Raw genomic sequence first — 18,595 nt, 5'->3', positions numbered from 1 at the left:
AATCAATTTGAGGTGATTGACATCTGCTAAATTTCTCATTAATACATGTTTAGAACGAATTGGTGAAGGTGAGTAAAGGTTTTAGTTTTTGGGTGATCTATCCCTTTCAACAGAACGTGAGTGTGTGTATGTGACTCTTTCTGTGGGATGGTGTGAATGTGTGTTTTCACGTTGTCTCTTGTGTCTCTCAGTGACGGTCACTCCTGGCTATTTCTGCTGCAGAGGTACCTCATCTTCTCTCCTTTCTCACCTCTTTACCTGTTTGACGGCATCTGTCTGTCTATTTCATTCTGAGCCTCTAAACCTTTATGTCCAGCTTCTGGTCCATCCCATCACTGCTGTGTCTTTTAGTATATGTGGGGTGTGTGAGCGTGTGAGGACTATGTGAGGTCTATGTGTCAGCTAGCATCATGCTAACCATTCAAACCAGGCTTGGCCAGGCCTGGACTCGATTCCTTTCATGTGTGTCCTGGATGAATATTGCAAGTGAAAAAGCATCCAGGACCAGGGTGTGGCCAGGCTTGGGGTTTCTAATATTGTTTGAAGCAACTCTTAAAGAGCAATTACTCATGGAGAAATGAATTACAGGCCCCACCTGGTTTGTGGGGAGGAAATTATATGGTGCTGCAGTTATCAACTGCCCTGCTCTGACTGGGTTTGATGGAAAAGTGAGTGTCATGCAGTGTTGGGGAAGCTACTTTGAAACTGTAGCTTGCCAAGCTAAAAGCTACTTATAATTTAAAGTAGTTCAACTACAGTAAAGCCACATTTTTGGAAAATTAATTAGCCACACTACAAACTAATAACAAAACAGTAACGTAATGCACTGAAACTATTTAAGGGAGCAATATGTGGATAAATAAATGCATTGATCTCAAATAGTTTATGAATTGTCAAAGCAAGTGGCATTTATTTTATTTTAAGAAAGATAGCACCAGCTCATTTTTGATAACACTTTGTTTTTCTGATACGAAGAATTAGTTGAACCTATCTGCTAGGACAACTGCTAAACTTGAGGAAAACTGACTTTATGAATACAATTGGAAACCTTGTTATTTCAGTATTATTTACAATTTCAGTGTTATGGTTTTCATTTTTATTTTATTTGTACTTAAATTGTTATATATATATATATATATATATATATATATATATATATATATATATATATATATATATATATATATATATATATATATATATATATAATTTTCATGTAGTTTAATTTAGTAATAATAATTCTAATAATAATATAACTTAATAAAATGTAATAATAATTTATATATATATTTTTATATATATATATATATATATATATATATATAAATAATAATTTGGATAAAAGCGTCTGCTAAATGACTAAATGTAAATGTAGTAATCAATTATTGATCATTTGCTATAAAAATTATACATTTAATAATGTGCTTATGTCATTTTGTTTTTTTTATTTATACATTTTTTTTATCTTCGGTACTTAAACTTAAGCATATTTTTATTTTAGTACTTAAACTTAAGCGTGCTATTAATGTAACGTTAATGCTTTCATTTAATATTTAATGTGTGTGTATATATAGCTTTATTTCAGTTAACAAAAAAAATTATAGTTTGTTTTAGTGTCAGTTAATAACAACAATGCTAGAAACACATTTACATTTATATCTACATTTTATATAACTTGGTTGAAAACAGAACAGCCGAATTTAATATTTTGCTACAAAACCGTAGACATAAAATGTTACGTGGGGCTTTGCACAATAAATTATTCAAACGATTGTCTAAAACGAATCCCACTTTCCAGTTTAAGTGAGCGTTTGTTGCATTTTGCCTGTCTGTAAGGCTACATGCTATGTCCTACTGTAACACTACTGAAAACTGTAACTGAATTGTCTGTGAGGAACTTTTAGTTAGTTACTCCCCAACACTGATGTCTTCAGGGCATAACAGAGATCTTCTGACCACAGCTACTGCTGCCATTGTGCACAGCCCTTCTCTCTCTCTCTCTCTCTCTCTCCCATTCTCTCTCTCAGCTGGCTGCTCCGGTCTGTGTGTTGTGCAAGGGCTGCTGCATTGGGTATCTGTTATTGAGTATGCTATGTGGAGGCTTGCGTTGGTTTTCTGTGTTTGCTAAAAGCATCATCAGGCATGACCCTCAGGTGTCTTTCGACGCTGTTTATGATTATTTTTACGTGGTGGGCTGAGGGAAGCTGTGCTTTTGTTTTGTTTTTTAGTGGGTTCTTGTTTTGAAGATGCTTGCTCTGACTCACTTCACTGTTAACCCCCTGCATCGTGTCCACCACACGCACTGACCGCTTTTAAAATGGGTAAACAATCCCTCTGTCTGCATTGAGTCAAAGCAGTTTGCCGGAGGAAGTGCTGACTCTCTCCACTCACACTGCTCTCCGCCTGATCATCGTCCCTTACAGCCAAGTAGCTGATCTCATTTCTCCTCCTTTCATCTTCTGCAGCTCGTGGACGTACCAACCTGGAGCTTCGAGAAAAGTTCATTCTTCCAGAGGGAGCTACGCAGGGTTTGGCGGCCTTCCGGTCCCGGGGTCGGCGATCCAAACCTTCATCGCGCACGGCTTCGCCCACCCGTTCATCTTCATCCGCGTCGCACAGTGCCCACAGCTGCGCCTCTCTACCCTCCGCACCCGCAACGCCTACAGCCTCCTCCAGGGTGAGTGTCACCAAATTACACTCCACAAGGGATATAACCCGTACTTATTGTTTGTTGTGGGAGCATGCTTGCACTAATATCTTCATGAAAAATTTGAAGGTTATCAGTCTCGGTGTTGTATCAAAGGTTTGGGGGTCAGTAAGAAGATGATAATACTTTTATTTAGCAAGGATGCATTTATGTGATCAAAAGTAACAGTAAATACTTCAGCTTTGCCATCACAGGAATAAATTACATTTATACAGTTATTTTAAACTGTAATAATATTTCACAATATTGTTTTATTGTATTTTTGATCAAATAAATGCAGCCTTGGAGAGCATCAGAGACTTCTTTAAAAAACATCAAAATCTTACTAACCCCGAACTGTTGAACTATTGTGTACATTTAATCAATTTATCTAGATATACAGTTGTGCTTGTTTACAAGCATTTGTATAGACACCATTTGCAGAATCGGAAATGATGTTTAGCATTTTACAAAAACGAGAGATAAAATCTTATAATTACTACTGCGCTGAAGAAGTTAGATGCCTTAGAGGTCTTTGCACATATATATGCAGTACAAAATATGAGAGAAAATCCAATGGTAATGAGAGAGATCTAGCAGACTCTTTACAGTTGAGCATAACTGTACTTTCTCTTGCAAAAGCTTTGGTAATAAATGTCCTTTGTCACATAACGCATAACATCATACTTCATATTTGAATGTTCATCATGGTCTTTGCCTACATCTGTATGTTTCATGAGTATTTAAATATGTGTAATTGCATGTGTTTTATGTTTTCATCTAAAGTTTAAACATTGAAAAGATATATCTAAAATAAGATTCCCAGAAGCTTTTATAAGTTTGCTGGCATTTAATGCATTAAGCCCTATATTAAATATGAACAAAGTTTTTAATACTGGTTTAATATGGTGCCAACCTTTTTGGATTTTTTTTAATACACACACACTACTTTTTTTTCTTTTCTTTTTTTTTTTTTTAGCAAGGATGCATTAAATTGATCAAAGGCATGTAGAATGTTACAAAAGATTTCTGTTTCAAATAAATGCTGTTCTTTTGAACTTTCAATTAGAAAAGTTTCCACAAAATTATTAAGATTAAAATTATTATTGTTTTAAAATAAAATATAATATAAAATATAAAATTAAGAAATGTTTCTTGATATAAAATTGTTGTTTTTTTTTAAATCAATTCCAATTACTTGGCCAGGCCGACATACGAGTCTTGCCTTAAGATGTCTTGATATCAGCAGTGTGATGTCTCCTTTTTGGTGGATGGTTTTTCTGTCTCTGATTGTGGTTTGTGTTTACATTTGTTGTTTTGGGATCCGGACATGATCACTACTGTCTCTGCATGTCAAAAATCATATTGTCATCTGTGAAATTTTTATTTGTTCTTTGTCTTTTTGTCCCTCTCCCCTCCCTTGCTTGGAAAATGTGCCTTCCTCCACCCTTCCTCCCTATTTGTGCTCATCTCCACCTACAAAAACACTGTGCTCTGCCATGCTGCATTGCCTCCCTCCACTTTACTCTTTTTCCGATTATCCTGGCTTCTTCCCACTGCTTTTTGCTACTCCACTTTTCCTTGTCCTTTCTGCTACCGCATTTCCCAGTCCTCCCAATCCCAATCTCGTGGCTATGCCAAGCCCTGGCTGGCACACAGTAAAACTCCAACACCAACCAAGTGCCAGTCCTGCCCAGAGCACAGCCAGACCCCTGGGCATGAGGTAACACACTGCCCCCTCCCAGTGCCCTAGCACACTAACAGTAAAAGCTTTAAGTGTGGCCTGATCTCAACAAATGGGAAGGACATGAGGTAGATGACTCACTAGACTCTGTGGCTCTTGTATGTTGCTAAAGAGTGTAGACTGTTACCTTGTGCAGCTTAGTCTCCAGTTTGAGAACAGACAGATGTAGCTGGCTTGAGAAACAGTTAATTTCATGTTCATCAAGGAATTATTTTGTTAAACCTTCTTATGATAGTTTTTATTCATCAGGGTCATGGTGTAGAGCATCTGGTAGAACATTAAAAGTAGCTGGATTTTTCCAGAAAACAAATTCCAGTTACTTTTAGCTACATTTTACCAGATTTACCCGTTAGTCTTATTATCTGTAGCTACACAGGGAAATATGTCTATTTGTAATAAACTTTCTCTGTTTGCTTTTATAGGGAGGCTCCACATCTAAACTGAAAAGACCAACTTTCCATTCCAGCCGTGGCTCCTTAACCGGTGAAAACGGTGGAACACCAACCGCTGCTAAACCTGGACGCTCCGGTACGAAACCCTGAACTGCTTCACTCAGACTTTTTAAACTGATGTGAATTAATATAATCTCCAGTGTTGGGAAAGCTACACTGAAATTATAACATTGCAAAGTACGCTGAAAATTTAACAAGCATTTTCTTTAAGGTAGCTTTAAAGCGGTATGTATTGTTAAAAGCACTATACAAATGAACATGAACGTAAGTGTAATTGAAAGTACAAGCAGACCCTTCTGGAAAAGTGTTAGCTACACTACAAGCTAATAACAAAAAGTACTATATTGAAGCTATTTAAGAGGGCAGTATATTTTAGTGTTGCAACCAATAAGTTTATGATTATTACACATTCAAGATAATCTTCACAAATAACTTTTATGAATTTTGAATCCTAAATACAATCGGCGGAAGTAAAAAGCTGAAGGCAGGCTATAAATGAACTATAACACGGTGGCATGACAGTTTAGTTTAGTTTATTGTCCTTTCGGAAATTATTTTTGTATCTGCGGCAACTCTTCAGTGATACAAACAAACATCAACAAGTTACAACCCTTTCACAACAACAGAACCACTGCCATAGATGTAAAATGACAACTGTGATATCACAAAAAACAATTTAACAGAGCTATACTGGAGGATATAAAAGATCTTTGTGCACGGGCAGTCCGTAATAATGGTACCCTGTACCTTTGACCAGATGGTAATAACTCATATTCACCATAAAGAAGAATTGCATGGCTTTTCCTCACAGCTCGAAATTCACATAGTTTTATCATACTATGCTGTTGTCTACGTGCAATCTTACTAGCCATATTAACAATTTTATTTAGTTTGTTCTTCAATCATTGCAACCCTTTCTTATAAACTGTATTTACATCCCATGTCAGTTTTACATCAGTGATTGTCCCTAGATATTTATATTCATTTACAACTTCAGTGCTCTCACCATTAACAGTAATTTGTTGGTGTGTGTCTCTTCATCATCAGCACCACCCTTTCAATCTTTAAGATCTACAAGTTGGAAAGTTTGAGTTGTAATAGTTTGCAAGAGCATGATTTTAAAAATGAGGCTGTAAAAGCGGACTAGTGAGTAGATGTGTTTTCCTGTTGTGGGTAATGACGAATAATGTCCCCGACAACCTCTGTAGTCCCATTTAGCCACTTGTTAACAACAAAAATGGGGGTTTACTGATGTATTTTATGTCGTAGAATAAATATCTTCAGCTTGTGTTAACCACAGACCTAAACCAAAAACCATTCAGAAAACCCATTGACCCATTAGGGCAATGGAACCTGATATGTTTTAGGATGCATTCCTGCAGCACACTGAAAGAAAGAAAGAGAAAGAAAGAAAACCTTTAGGACAGGAACTTGAACAAATTGGTTAGTAATTTTTGTTGCTGTTTGTTCATTGATCCATCCAAACAAGCCTATTTTCTAATATTAATAAACTTGCTCTGCTCTAAAGCACAGGGCACAAAAAATGTCACATTCCACTTCTACATGTTGGATAAACTAGCCAATTACTGGTCAGTAATGGGTTAGATACAGTAGTGGTGTTGCTATTCCCAACTCTGCTAATGTTAAATTTCAGATTGTGGTGGTGTTTTGATCTGGCTTTCCATTCCCTTAAACTTGAATCCTCTTTCTTCATCAGACACCAAACGCACTCCGTCCTCAACGAGCGGCCCAGCCAGTCGAGCAGGGAGTCGCGCTGGAAGCCGAGCCAGCAGCCGAAGGGGCAGCGACGCTTCAGACACGTCTGAGCTCATGGAGACACGCTCGGCTTGCTCCGATACCTCCGACACCCCTCGCCGGCCTGGGGCCAAACCCTCCAAGATCCCCACCATCTCCAAGAAGGCCCCCAGCCCCAAAACACCAGCGAGCAAGAAATGAAGCCTCCACCCTATCAGTCCAAGTGACTGACTCTGAGGTGGTTGCGATTTAACCAGCAGGAGGAGAACACCAACACCTTCCTCTCTCAAACGGCCAGCTCAGACGAAACAGGACCAGACTTAACCTCTCCAGCGTCCAGCACAGCCGCACACTGCTACACCACCCAGATCAATACCTACCATAATGCTGCCTTATTTGTGTTCTACATCATGTCCTTAATTTGACTGACATTGCGTTTTCTTGAATGTGCGATGGAGAACATCCTGTGGGAGCAGACATATCTACACAGACACTCGGGAGGGACGTCAGTTCTGCACCAGGGGATTTCACTATTCTTCGCTATGAATATGCAACCGCCCGTCACTCTCCAAACCTCATGCATGGTTGTCACTTTGGTTGGACAAACCCACCCTTTTCAAGTGTTTGCAGACCAGTCTCGCCTGAGTGTCTGTGCCACCGCAAATGAGAGGAAATCAATTAAAAACAGAGACATTTTCCTCCTGGACACTTGGGACTTTTTGGACTCATGTATGTTTGTGCGTATGTATGTGTGGTAGTTCCTGTCATGGTAAATTAACGCAGTAATACGGAGAGGAAGTGGAGGAGGATACATATCTCTAGCCTTCCCACAGCGTGAAGATTCTTGAAGACTGGATCCTTCACGTCACACCTGATCCTTTTAAAGGAACTCCTATAGCGCACAGCACACATTCGCGCCGACAGTCTTCTTTGCTGTGTGTCCACGCAGTCTAGTTGTGTCGTTTTGTTACAGACATCATGTTACAGAGCTTTTCCACAGTATGCAAAAATTATTACAATTGTGAATGTTTGTTTCATGGTTAATTTATAATCCTGACATGTTGTTTCTTTTCTAGAGTAAAGAGCTGTATTTATTTGTGATTGCAGTATCATATCAACTCTTAAGAATTACTAGTATTAACACAACCGGAATCACTCTTGGTTTCGTTTTTTGTACATCCGCTCCCGATGTAATGAAATTCTCCGACTGATGTTATAACTGACCAGGAAGCTTACTGATTCCAATGGTGGCCTTTTTGCCGGTGACTACACACTTTAGAAGACGTCAAAAGTGGCTTCCTACTTGTTCTTTGGTGACGGAAGCACCTTAAATAATGAATGATGGGGGCAGCTCGCCTAGCCCCCATTAAAAATGGCGCTTTGAATCTTGTCTTTGACAAGCTGAAGTATATGAATACCTGAAGAAAGGTGATTTTTATTTATTTATTGTGTCATTGGGAGGGAGGTGAGGGCTGTGAAAGGATCCACCTTTTGATTGTGTTACTCTTTTGACATGACTGAGAGACAAAGGGGTGCAATTGTGTAAAAGTAAAGAAGTTATGATTATAAATCCTTTTTGTTCTCTTTTGTATTAAAACAATGCTTGCAGTAAAACGGTCTGGTTTTGTGTTGTCCAGTGGCGTGTGTGTGTGTGCATGCAGGGATGCCACAGTTAACAGGAAATGGCACAGTAATTACAAGCAGTAGAGATAATGACACACCCCATTAAATCTTCAAAAAGGGACGAGGCTTTGGTGTGTGCAGAGATTTGAACACGCTGTGCTTTTATAGAAGATTTACACAGTTGTTTGGGAATTCAGAAATGGCCCACGAGTGAATAGAAGCACCTTTGTTTGTGCCGTGTGTGTTGGTCACACGTAAGTTGTGTGTGTTTGTACTGGACTCTGTGTATGTTTGGTGGTCAGATGCAGCGGATGGGGTTTGGGAAGGGTGGTGTTCCATCATCTCCATTCTGCAGCTGTGTGTCTGTGTTTATATACAAATATTTAAACCCACTCACATCCTTTCCCACCAAACACCATCCACACCGCTGCTGAGCTCTCATGGCATCTCACAGTCCTACAGTGTCATTTCATTTTTATAATCAACTGAGTGCAATACACATAGCCACTCACTTTTTGCATTTTTAGGGGTTTTTATCAAACGACTGTTTTTTTCCTATTAAAAACACATCAGCAAGTCTCACTTTATATGGGTGTGTTTGCGCAGTTGACAAATGGCATGTCAATGGCACTCTTTCAAATTTAAAAATGTATATATTATAAATATTCTTACATATATGTGATTAATTCATAATATATATTAAATGCACATTCGCAAATTCGCATTCTTCTCAGGCCACACATCACGGAGCAAAGAGGAAACTGACAACACGCCGACAGACAAGACAGAGCAGGTTATGTAGGTACGAAACAAAGTCTTGCTTTCAAATTTTGTCGTTTTTTAAGAAATTCAAACAATAAATACCGTTTTATGGCTCTTTTGATGTGTAGAGACATATCGCTGTAGTGCCTCAGCTCAAGCAGCACGCGAACCGATCATCTTTTTATGTTTACTTACAAGTTACAACAAGAAGAAAACATGAATTAACATCAGAAGGTATTATATTTCAAGATGTCCATACACACAATTTTTCAAGTTTAAATCCGCCCACGTTAATTTGGTCTCCTGTCTGATTTGTTTGGCGGATTTAAGGCGGATTCGGCGTTATGATTGGTCAGACCGCCTGTCAATCAAGCTCCCTGCGAAGGATCATTTCCAGCCATAGGTGTACTGTTATGTATACATAAATTATAACATATTTATTATATATTTTTATTTTTCATGTTGTTTTAGGGCAATTTGTGTGTGTGTGTGTATGTGTGTGTGTGTGTGTGTGTGTGTGTGTGTGTGTGTGTTTACATGAAGCAAAGTCGGTTCTGTCACTGGTTTATATTTCACTACCTGTCTGCAGGAACAGTTTTAAGAGTTCATTTTCTATACACACCAAGTAGAACTCACAAATTTCTCGAAATTGCCATCTTTATACAGGGGCGATTCTAGGATTTTATTTAATGGGGTGGCACAGGGGGACCAAGAACCAGTCGGGGGCCCATGGGAAAAGTCATGTGCCCCAACACAAGTGGGATGACATAAAAATGTCACTGCACAAGTGGACAACGCATCTATCTTTTTATAAATAAAAACCATTGAACAGACAATAATTGTTAGTCAAACAGACTGTGTGTTTTTTTCCCCCACAAAAGTCTGTCTAAAAATAAACAAACCTCTAACTTAATCATCAATATTACACAAATAGTATATTTAATAGCCATGTTCTCATCTGATTAAAGACTAAATCATTTAAATGTGAAGCTGTTCTTGGACATTGTAAACGAAAAAAAAAAAATACAAGACTACCACGCAAAAACGTTTGTTTATTCAAAATTCCAAGTGTCAGAATGCTAACATTATTAAAACCCCACATTTTAGTGTTTACCACGTTACTGCAGACTATTTAGGAAAGTGATTGTGCCTTTAATCTTTGAAACAACCGGAATAAACGTAGCATAACGATTTCTATTTTCTAATTATTTAATGCCTATAATTATATTTTAATACTTGCAATGAACAGAGATGTGGTCTGGCATATTTTGAGGGGGGCCGGTGCCACCCCTCTAGACACGCCCCTGTCTTTATATTTTCAGTAAGACAGCAATGATCTGTCACTATTTGGCTACTGTTGAAACCACAGAATATAAATATAGTTTTTTATATTACCATAGCCATAAGAACTCATTTCTAGTCTGTGCAAAGGCTGGATCACATCTGAGAACATCTTTATGCCAAACCACATGATAATTGTCAGCAATTTGTGAGGTATGTGTAGAAGATGAGACAGTTTGATAGTAGATGGAGATTGAGGTGAGATGGGTTTAGGGAAGAGAGGGCGGAGGATCCAGTCATTGGAAACACTCCCTCTGCGTAAGCGTGTATCTTGGAGGGAAGGAGGTCACCCGTGTTCAGATTGTGCTTTCAACGCAAGCAGCACACAGGCTAAGAATACCACAGCTCACTGGGATCTCGCAACTTCACAATTCAGAAAGACGTTTGGGGACGGTAACATTATTCTGGTGAATAAATCATACTCACAATTTTTAAATATATCTTTTTTTTTTTTTTTTTTTCAGGAGTCTTGGATATTTCCACTCATTGGATTAGGCCTAAATATTTGAACCCCAACATTGATGGATTACTGCAAGGGAGTTTTGTAGCTTTTTGTTTTTCAATTAAACTTTGAGGATTTCATCAGCTTGGAGTCGCGACTCATCTTCTCAAAAGGAGCATAAGCAGGTGTTGTGTTTGATCCAGAAACCTTTGAAGAAAAAACCTTTGAAACCTAATGTTTGTGAGGTCCTCTGTTTTTATTTACTCTAGCTAAAGACTTTAATTTCACATTGTGTTTAGTCCTTCTAACTTCGAGATCACCGCTGAAGGGAGTTGAGCTTCTAGGAAGACCTGTTTGTTTTCTCTTCCAGTTTCTAGGATATTGTTTGTCATCCCTCTCCGTAAGCACACTGTAGATTATGAGAGAAGCCCTGCGGTTTGGTAAATAAAGTGACAGCATGAGGAACGACTGTCAAAAGGCGATAAACTGAGCGGCTTGTAGCAGTAAACATTGCACTCTCCCAAATAACGATGACTGCTGTGGAATCTGAGTGGCTTAGACGTCTGAGTGTCGTTCAGAGTTGAACTTCAAGACGGTAGTCAGACCATTCCAGAGAAGACCGACATCGGGTAAACACCCAGAGGTTTTGGAGGGACAAATACGATCTTTATAGACCACTGCAATGGAGCAGAGCTCTTCTGCTGCTCCAATGGACAAACAAGAGCGTGTGGTTGAGTTTGTGTCCTCACACCGCAGCGGTGGCAGCCGTACCCGGAGCCGCCAGCGACTGTTTCCTCTGCCCGTCCTCCTCCCTCTCTGCATGCTGCTGTGTGTTTGGGCTCAGGTGGAAGGAGTGGTTCATTCCAGCTTCCGCAGACTCAGTGGTCGTGAGAAGAAGGAGATGCAGAAGGAGATTTTATCCATTCTGGGTTTACCCGGCCGGCCCAGACCTCACCCGCCGCTGCGGCCCCCTTCCTCCGCCCCGCTCTTCATGCTGGACCTTTACCATGCCGTGTCGTCCGAGGCAGATGATGGACCAGGTTTGGGCTTCACTCCGGAGGGGGTCAGTCACGCGGCGCTGCCCACCTTAAGCACGCACACGCCGCCCCTCGGCACAGTGGTTAGCGAGGCCGACACGGTTATGAGCTTTGTCAACCTGGGTAAGTGACAGCTGGCAAGGGTTAAATGCACTTCACTTATACAGAAGACATTAATTACTACACAGCGGCTCATGTGTGGACATAAACCACATTTGAAAATGTCACTGTATTACATAAACCAAATATCATTTAATTTAAAGAAAGATGAGGCAATCTAAACATTTCACAATGAGAAGTTTGTTGCAACAAAAAAAACTTTTACAAAAAAGTATTTTGGACACTTTCTGTTTGTCAAACTGGAACTGGAACTTAATGTCCGTGTTAATTTAATATTATTTATATACTATTTTATTTATAGATTATCTTTATTGATATTTTGAATTAGCTTTAATTTTTATTCTTTTAATATAAAAATGTTTTTTTTTTTTTTTTATGTTATGTGCTTTAGTCATTGTTAGTTTTTGTTTTGTTTTAATATTTTGATTAATTTTTTTCAAATACTTTACGTCTAATATTTATATTTTATTTCAGCTTTATTTCAATTAAAAATATATATATTTTTAATAGATTTAGCTAACAGTAACAACACTGGTTTATATGAAAGCCTGTGCCTTATGCCATGTGAGATCAAGTTAATAAACTAACTAAATAATAATAATAATAATAAAATAAGAAGCAAAATCACACTGTTATGTTTTATTTACTTCTTTTTTAGTTTATTTCTTTCTTTTTTTTGTTTTGAGGTGGTAACAGACTTCCATATGTCCACAGAAATTCACCTTGACTTAAATGTCATTGCAAAAATGACTAAAAAGTGGTTAGTTATGAGAACAAGTGTAATATAATTTGTTTGCAAATGCCACTTGGTTTGATATTTTAGCTAATACAATGACATTAAGTCTGCCTTCAGTGCCTTAATGTTTTTTTTGGTGGGGTGGGGGGGGGGGGGGCAAGATTAATAATCCATAGCACAAAAAGCCAGATAGTTATTCATTTGCGGTGCCAATTGCCAGTGATTTTGAGAGGCTGACAAGGCTTGTAGTGTGTATTGATAATACATTCTGTTCACTGAGACAGACCCACAATCACTCCATCATCTCTTCCTGTCTCAGCCCAAACACAGACGATACTTATCTGTCACGAAACAAACAACAGTTTAACATCCTATTTACAATTACTGCTTCTCTTTCCACGTCTTTCCTGCCCCACTATTATTGGTCAGTATCACCCCTTTCTCAGATGTAACTAGTGGTGTTTACTAAGGCAGGCATCACTATTATTATTGCTCATACTTGGGTTAGTGATTTAAACAAACCCGTAACCCTAAGTATGAAACTGTTTGTGCTACAAACATGAATGATGCCTCAGATCATGCGGAGAGGGTGTGTTATTGCTTTTCTAAGTGATTGGACACTCTTAAAATAACGGTTCTAAAAGGGGTTTACTGTTTACCAAAAACCTTTAGTGAACAGTTCTTAAAAGGTCAGTTTTTACTAGTATGAGGAACATTTTAATAATCTAAATGAACTTTCTCCAATAGATTCTTGAAAATAAAGGTTCCAAAAGGCAAAATTTGCTGTGATGAGATGGAAGCATTTTAAGTTCCACAAAAAAAAGAATCTCAAAAGAATCTTTCGGTGATTCATTTCTGAAAATGTAATTTCTTTAAAAAATGTAAAGAACTTTTTCCACTGCATAAAAAAAACCTTTTGTTCATTCTCTCTTAAAAATAAAGGTTCTAAAAGAGGAGCTATACAACAATTACAAAGACTCACCATTTTTGGCTTCTCAAAGAACTTTTCAGTGATCAGTTCTTAAATTATCTCCTTTTTTGTCCTCTAAAGAACCTTAAAGTTTCTAAAGTTTCCATTGATGTTAAGTGTTCCTCATGGAACCACAGATGCCAATGAAGATCCTTTATTTTCACACGACAGACATATTGCAAATCACTCACAACACAAGGCATTGTGGCCCTGGAGTTCATGATGTTCTTCAAAAAACGTAAAAGTCAAGTTCTTTCTCCTGCTAGTTGTCTTTAATATAGTGTTTTCCTTTTCTCTGTGCTTTTCTAAATGTAAATCTTGATTATTGTGGATCTACAAAGGCCAGTCCAGATCACGCAGGCCATGTGATGTTGTAGTGGGCACACAGCTGTGGGGAATTACAGGCCCCACTGAAAGGCAGAAAAAAGATGAGATGAAGTGGATGAAAATACTGTTGGGCACTCCTCTAAAAATACAGCGCTGGACTGTAATTAGTGGTGGTGCGCTGAGCTGCAGCAGCTCCACAACGCCTCTAATTACCCCACTGCAGAGCCCCGGCCGTGGGTGTCAGTCCGATCTGCTGAGCTCCACCAGAACAAATGCTCCATTTTTTGTTTCCCCTTCTTCTCCTGCCAATCAGTCCTCCAACATGACTTCTTCATCTCGAGCGTCTTCACACATAATGCTCCTCTGTGGTAGTTGTTGTTTTTTAATTCTCTCTGCCCTCTGTCTCTGACCGCAGTGGAGCAGGAGAAGGATCTGCTGCAGCCTCGGCCGTACTGGAAGGAGTTCCGCTTCGATCTCACTCCGCTTCCTCAGGGAGAGACGGTCACCGCTGCTGAGTTTCGCATCTATAAAACTCTTACCGTGGGTTGGCGTGCAAACCGCACCCTCCATATCTCTGTCTATGAAATCCAGAGGGAGAAAAGACACAGGTCACAGTCATATATGATCATTTATACAGATTTGTAGTACTGAATCTGATTCAGAAAACTTAAGAAATCATTTGATTTTAGTGTTTAGGAAACATAAGTCATTGACATGAAATACTTTTTTGGAAGTTCTTCGTTCATCAATGTCCCTGAGATCCATCGCCGGTCATTATAATGGAAATGACATTAAGATCTTGTGGTTTGACAGGGAGCCTGAGCTGGTGTTGTTGGACATGCAGTCTGTGCCTGCTGGTCAAGAGGGCTGGCTGGCATTTGATGTGACTTCTGCGAGCAATCGCTGGCTTCTCCACCCTCGGAGTAACTTGGGCATCAGACTTTATGTGGAAACTGAGGAGGGTGAGCTATTCCTTATGCACAGCATAAATAACTCTGTGATAGCAGACTAACATCATTGGATGTTGCTTCTCACTACAGGTTTGACACCATGTGACACCACAAAAATAATAATAATAATTATAATTATTAAAATAATTACAAAAATAAAGTAAAAAATTATAGATATTTTTTTTTTTTACTTAAAAAAAAGAATAATATATAAAATAAAAGATATTATAAATATATTAATAAATAAACTTGTGTGGTATTGACTTTAAAAACATTTGTTCTTTTGCCTTAGTTGCTCAACCCAACTTGATTTAACTTGGTGTTTTTAATTTGTGCTTTTAAATTCAATTGCTCATTGTAGCCTTTCTCTAGATTAAACAGTACAGCATGGCACTAACAACCCCAAAAGCATCTGCCAAATGCATAAAAAAAAGTAAACAAATGTTTACCATCATTAAATATATTCTTAAATAACAATTATTAAAAATAGCATTAAATATATTGTAAACTATATTGTTAAATATTTCCCGCAACTCCTACAAATCTTGTCTGTTTTATCTTTGGACCAAGTCTCACAAAAGTTACTGAAGGAGTTTTTGATTTTTGCAACCAACTGGTACTGAATTCTGCTATAGCAAGCAACTAACATTTGGTCTACGTTTATGAAAAACAGGCTGTAAACAGGCTGTATCTTGGCAAAGCTTTGACCTATTGAAGCAAAACACGTTCAGTGTCATAAGTCAAATGGTAAAATGCTGAAATCTTGTTTTCACAGACCGGTCATTGTCAGCCGCATGGGTGGGTCTGGTGGGTCGGCGCGGGCCGCGCTCTAAACAGCCTTTCATGGTGACGTTCTTCAGAGCCAGTCAAGCCCCTTGCCGCCCACCTCGTGCTCTGAGACACAACAATCCACGCAAGAAAAAACCCAAGTACGACCTGCCACACCCAAACAGACCCGGCATATTTGGTGAGCCACAATAAGCGGTTTAAGAGGCAGATTGTGTTTAAAGGAGCATGTGAAATGATTTGTCTTTGAGCTACGATCGTCTCACTTGTTCCAGACCAAAATCATGCCAGCAGCGGACGCCAGGCCTGTAAGAAACATGAACTCTATGTCAGCTTTAGCGACCTTGGCTGGAAGGTTAGACATCCTGGCTTTTATACATTTACACATTCAAACAACAAACAAGAACTTAACTATAAGTCACTTACATTTTAGACAGTATTAGAAGTTGATCTGTATATTTTCGTTCTGCCAATGGAAAAAGTTCTAAACAAGTTAAAGCAAAATGAACTGAATCAAGTGTTTTTAAATTAATCAATTGAGTGAATGGTTCAGCCACACATACAAACAGGAAAGTCTCTGTGCTGTTTAAATATTTAATTAATAAAATTCTTTTTCAGGACTGGGTTTTGGCCCCTACAGGTTATTCTGCGTATTATTGTGATGGGGAATGTGATTATCCTCTGGGCTCTTGTATGAATGCCACAAACCATGCCATGATCCAGCTACTGGTGTGTAATCTGTACTTTTGACATTTCTGTTATTTGATGTTCTAAACTGCATTTCTAGGAGACATCTTCAAAATGAACTAATTGTTGAACCGACTCCTCTGGCAGGTTCACCTTTTAAGACCAAATGAAGTGCCTAAAGCCTGCTGTGCTCCAACCAAACTCAGTCCCATCTCTGTGCTTTTCTATGATGACAACAACAACGTTATTCTCAAGAAACATCGAAATATGGTGGTCAAGAACTGTGGTTGTCTATAACCTCTTGTACATTCAAGTTTTAAATCTGAAACAAATATAGATGTATTATAATACTCAGAGGCACCATTTGTAATATACAGTGATTAAAAATTTATTTAGCCAAATTTGAGCCTTCTTACCTGTCCCAAATGATTGACAAATGATAATTATTGAAGTGTCATGATGGTTTATCAGCTTATTTGTCACAATTTTACTGTGAGTGGATTTAGGATTGGAATCCATCCCATAATAATAAAAAATACATATTTTGCATAGCTGTCTTGCATTTAAACTGTCCAAATTTCTATATTTGTGGAACGTCTCACAAAGTTGCATTGCTTTGACTTTCACATCACTTTTCCTTGCATCTAAAACTGGTAAAATGCTTTTAAAATAACATACCACCCACACCCATGTGAAGAAAAGAGACTAATTCAGTCTGAGTAGGCTGAACACATGGACAAAATCATTTTGTGCATTCAGTAGTTTGGTGCTAATTTAGCTCACCCAAAAATGAAAACAATGTCATCATTTACTCACCCTCATACTGTTCCAAACCTGCATGAGTTTCTTTTTTTTCCATTGAGTACAATCATAATAGAAGGGTTTTTAGGGGGTGGGGGATACTAAGTCAGCGGCTACAGTCAACTCTTTAGTTAGCCACAATCCTCAAAATAGCTTCTTTTGTGTTCAGCAGAAGAAAGAAATTTATGCAAATTTGGAACAATGAGTAAATAAGAGAATTTTTATTTTGGGTGAACTACCATTTTAAGAAATAAGTTTTTGAAATGATTTCTGAGAAAATCCTCACGTTCATTGGCTGCGGCCTCTGTAGATATGCAAGTAGCGTTGTGTAGTTTGGTGATGCCAAAAGCTAAAACTTAGATAAGGTAACAGTTTATCAAAAGTACTTTACCAACAGAGACAACGGGAGAATCAGTACATGTATGGCCGAAGAAGCAGAAAATGTTTGAAACCAGAAAACAAAGACAAAAAAAAGAAAGTAAACTTCGGTATAGTGTTCACAATGTGTGAAGATTTGATGATGGAGAACATCTTGAATAGCGATGCCCAAGTTGCTTCTTTCTTGTTGGACGGGAAAAATATATATGTGTGTGTATATATATATATATATATATATATAGTGGTGTGAAAAAAAGAATTTTGGCCCACTCATCTTTGCAGAATTGTTTTAATTCAGCCACATTGGAGGGTTTTCGAGCATGAATGGACTGTTTAAGGTCATGCCACAGCATCTCAATTGGATTTAAGTCCAGACTTTGATTTGGCCACTCCAAAACCTTAATCTTGTTTTTCTTGAGACATTCAGAGGTGGACTTGCTGCTGTGTTTGGGATCATTGTCCTGCTGCAGAACCCAAGTGCACTTGAGCTTGAGGTCACAAACTGATGGCTGGACATTCTCCTTCAGGATTTTCTGATAGAGTGCAGAATTCATGGTTCCATCAATTATGGCAAGTCATCCAGGTTCTGAAGCTGCAAAGCAGCCCCAGACGGTCACACTACCACCAGCATGTTTGACTGTTGGTATGATGTTCTTTTTATGAAATGCTGTGTTGGTTTTACGCCAGATGTAACGGGACACACACCTTCCAAAAAGTTCAACTTTTGTCGCATCAGTCCACAGAATATTTGCCCAGAAGTCTTGGGGATAATCAAGATATTTTTGGGCAAATGTGAGACGAGCCTTTGTGTTCTTTTTGGTCAGCAATGGCTTTTGCCTTGGAACTCTCTTTCTTATTGTTGAATCATGAACACTGACCTTAATTGAGGCAAGTGAGGCCTGCAGTTCTTTAGATGTTGTTCTGGGTTCTTTTATGACCTCCTGGATGAGTTGTCATTGCTCTCTTGGAGTAATTTTGGTAGGCCGGCCACTCCTGGG

The 18,595-nt window shown here is 38.5% G+C and overlaps 2 protein-coding genes across 21 annotated transcripts in view; both read left to right on the top strand.

The window, feature by feature from the left end:
- macf1a (microtubule actin crosslinking factor 1a) overlaps nucleotides 1-8,684 on the top strand; it is a 176,072-nt gene extending 167,388 nt beyond the window's left edge. For 6 of the 19 annotated variants that reach the window (XM_058752924.1, XM_058752921.1, XM_058752923.1 and 3 more), the window contains 4 exons: nucleotides 2,466-2,677; nucleotides 4,296-4,409; nucleotides 4,853-4,958; nucleotides 6,600-8,479. In XM_058752924.1, coding sequence (XP_058608907.1) covers nucleotides 2,466-2,677; nucleotides 4,296-4,409; nucleotides 4,853-4,958; nucleotides 6,600-6,838 — 671 coding nt within the window. In that variant the 3' untranslated portion in view covers nucleotides 6,839-8,479. Of the gene's footprint in view, nucleotides 1-2,465; nucleotides 2,678-4,295; nucleotides 4,410-4,852; nucleotides 4,959-6,599 lie in introns of all 19 variants that reach the window. The other 13 variants (XM_058752913.1, XM_058752910.1, XM_058752911.1 and 10 more) reach the window with 7 other exon arrangements.
- Nucleotides 8,685-9,023: 339 nt separating this feature from the next.
- On the top strand, nucleotides 9,024-16,967 carry bmp8a (bone morphogenetic protein 8a). Of its 2 annotated transcripts, XM_058752928.1 has the most exons (8): nucleotides 9,024-9,062; nucleotides 10,828-11,965; nucleotides 14,411-14,603; nucleotides 14,809-14,957; nucleotides 15,721-15,912; nucleotides 16,007-16,086; nucleotides 16,350-16,460; nucleotides 16,566-16,967. In XM_058752928.1, the coding sequence occupies exons 2-8, from the start codon at nucleotides 11,488-11,490 to the stop codon at nucleotides 16,713-16,715; spliced, it is 1,353 nt and encodes a 450-aa protein (XP_058608911.1). In that variant the 5' UTR covers nucleotides 9,024-9,062; nucleotides 10,828-11,487; the 3' UTR covers nucleotides 16,716-16,967. The 2 variants fall into 2 exon arrangements, with proteins under 2 accessions (XP_058608911.1, XP_058608912.1); XM_058752929.1 differs by lacking the exon at nucleotides 9,024-9,062 and having other exon boundaries at nucleotides 10,651-11,965.
- Nucleotides 16,968-18,595: the final 1,628 nt, after the last annotated feature.

Source organism: Onychostoma macrolepis, chromosome 19 (assembly GCF_012432095.1).
Source record: "Onychostoma macrolepis isolate SWU-2019 chromosome 19, ASM1243209v1, whole genome shotgun sequence".
Taxonomy (NCBI): domain Eukaryota; kingdom Metazoa; phylum Chordata; class Actinopteri; order Cypriniformes; family Cyprinidae; genus Onychostoma; species Onychostoma macrolepis.
The sequence above is the reverse complement of the archived record's forward strand: the minus strand, read 5'-3'. Positions and strand labels throughout refer to the sequence as shown.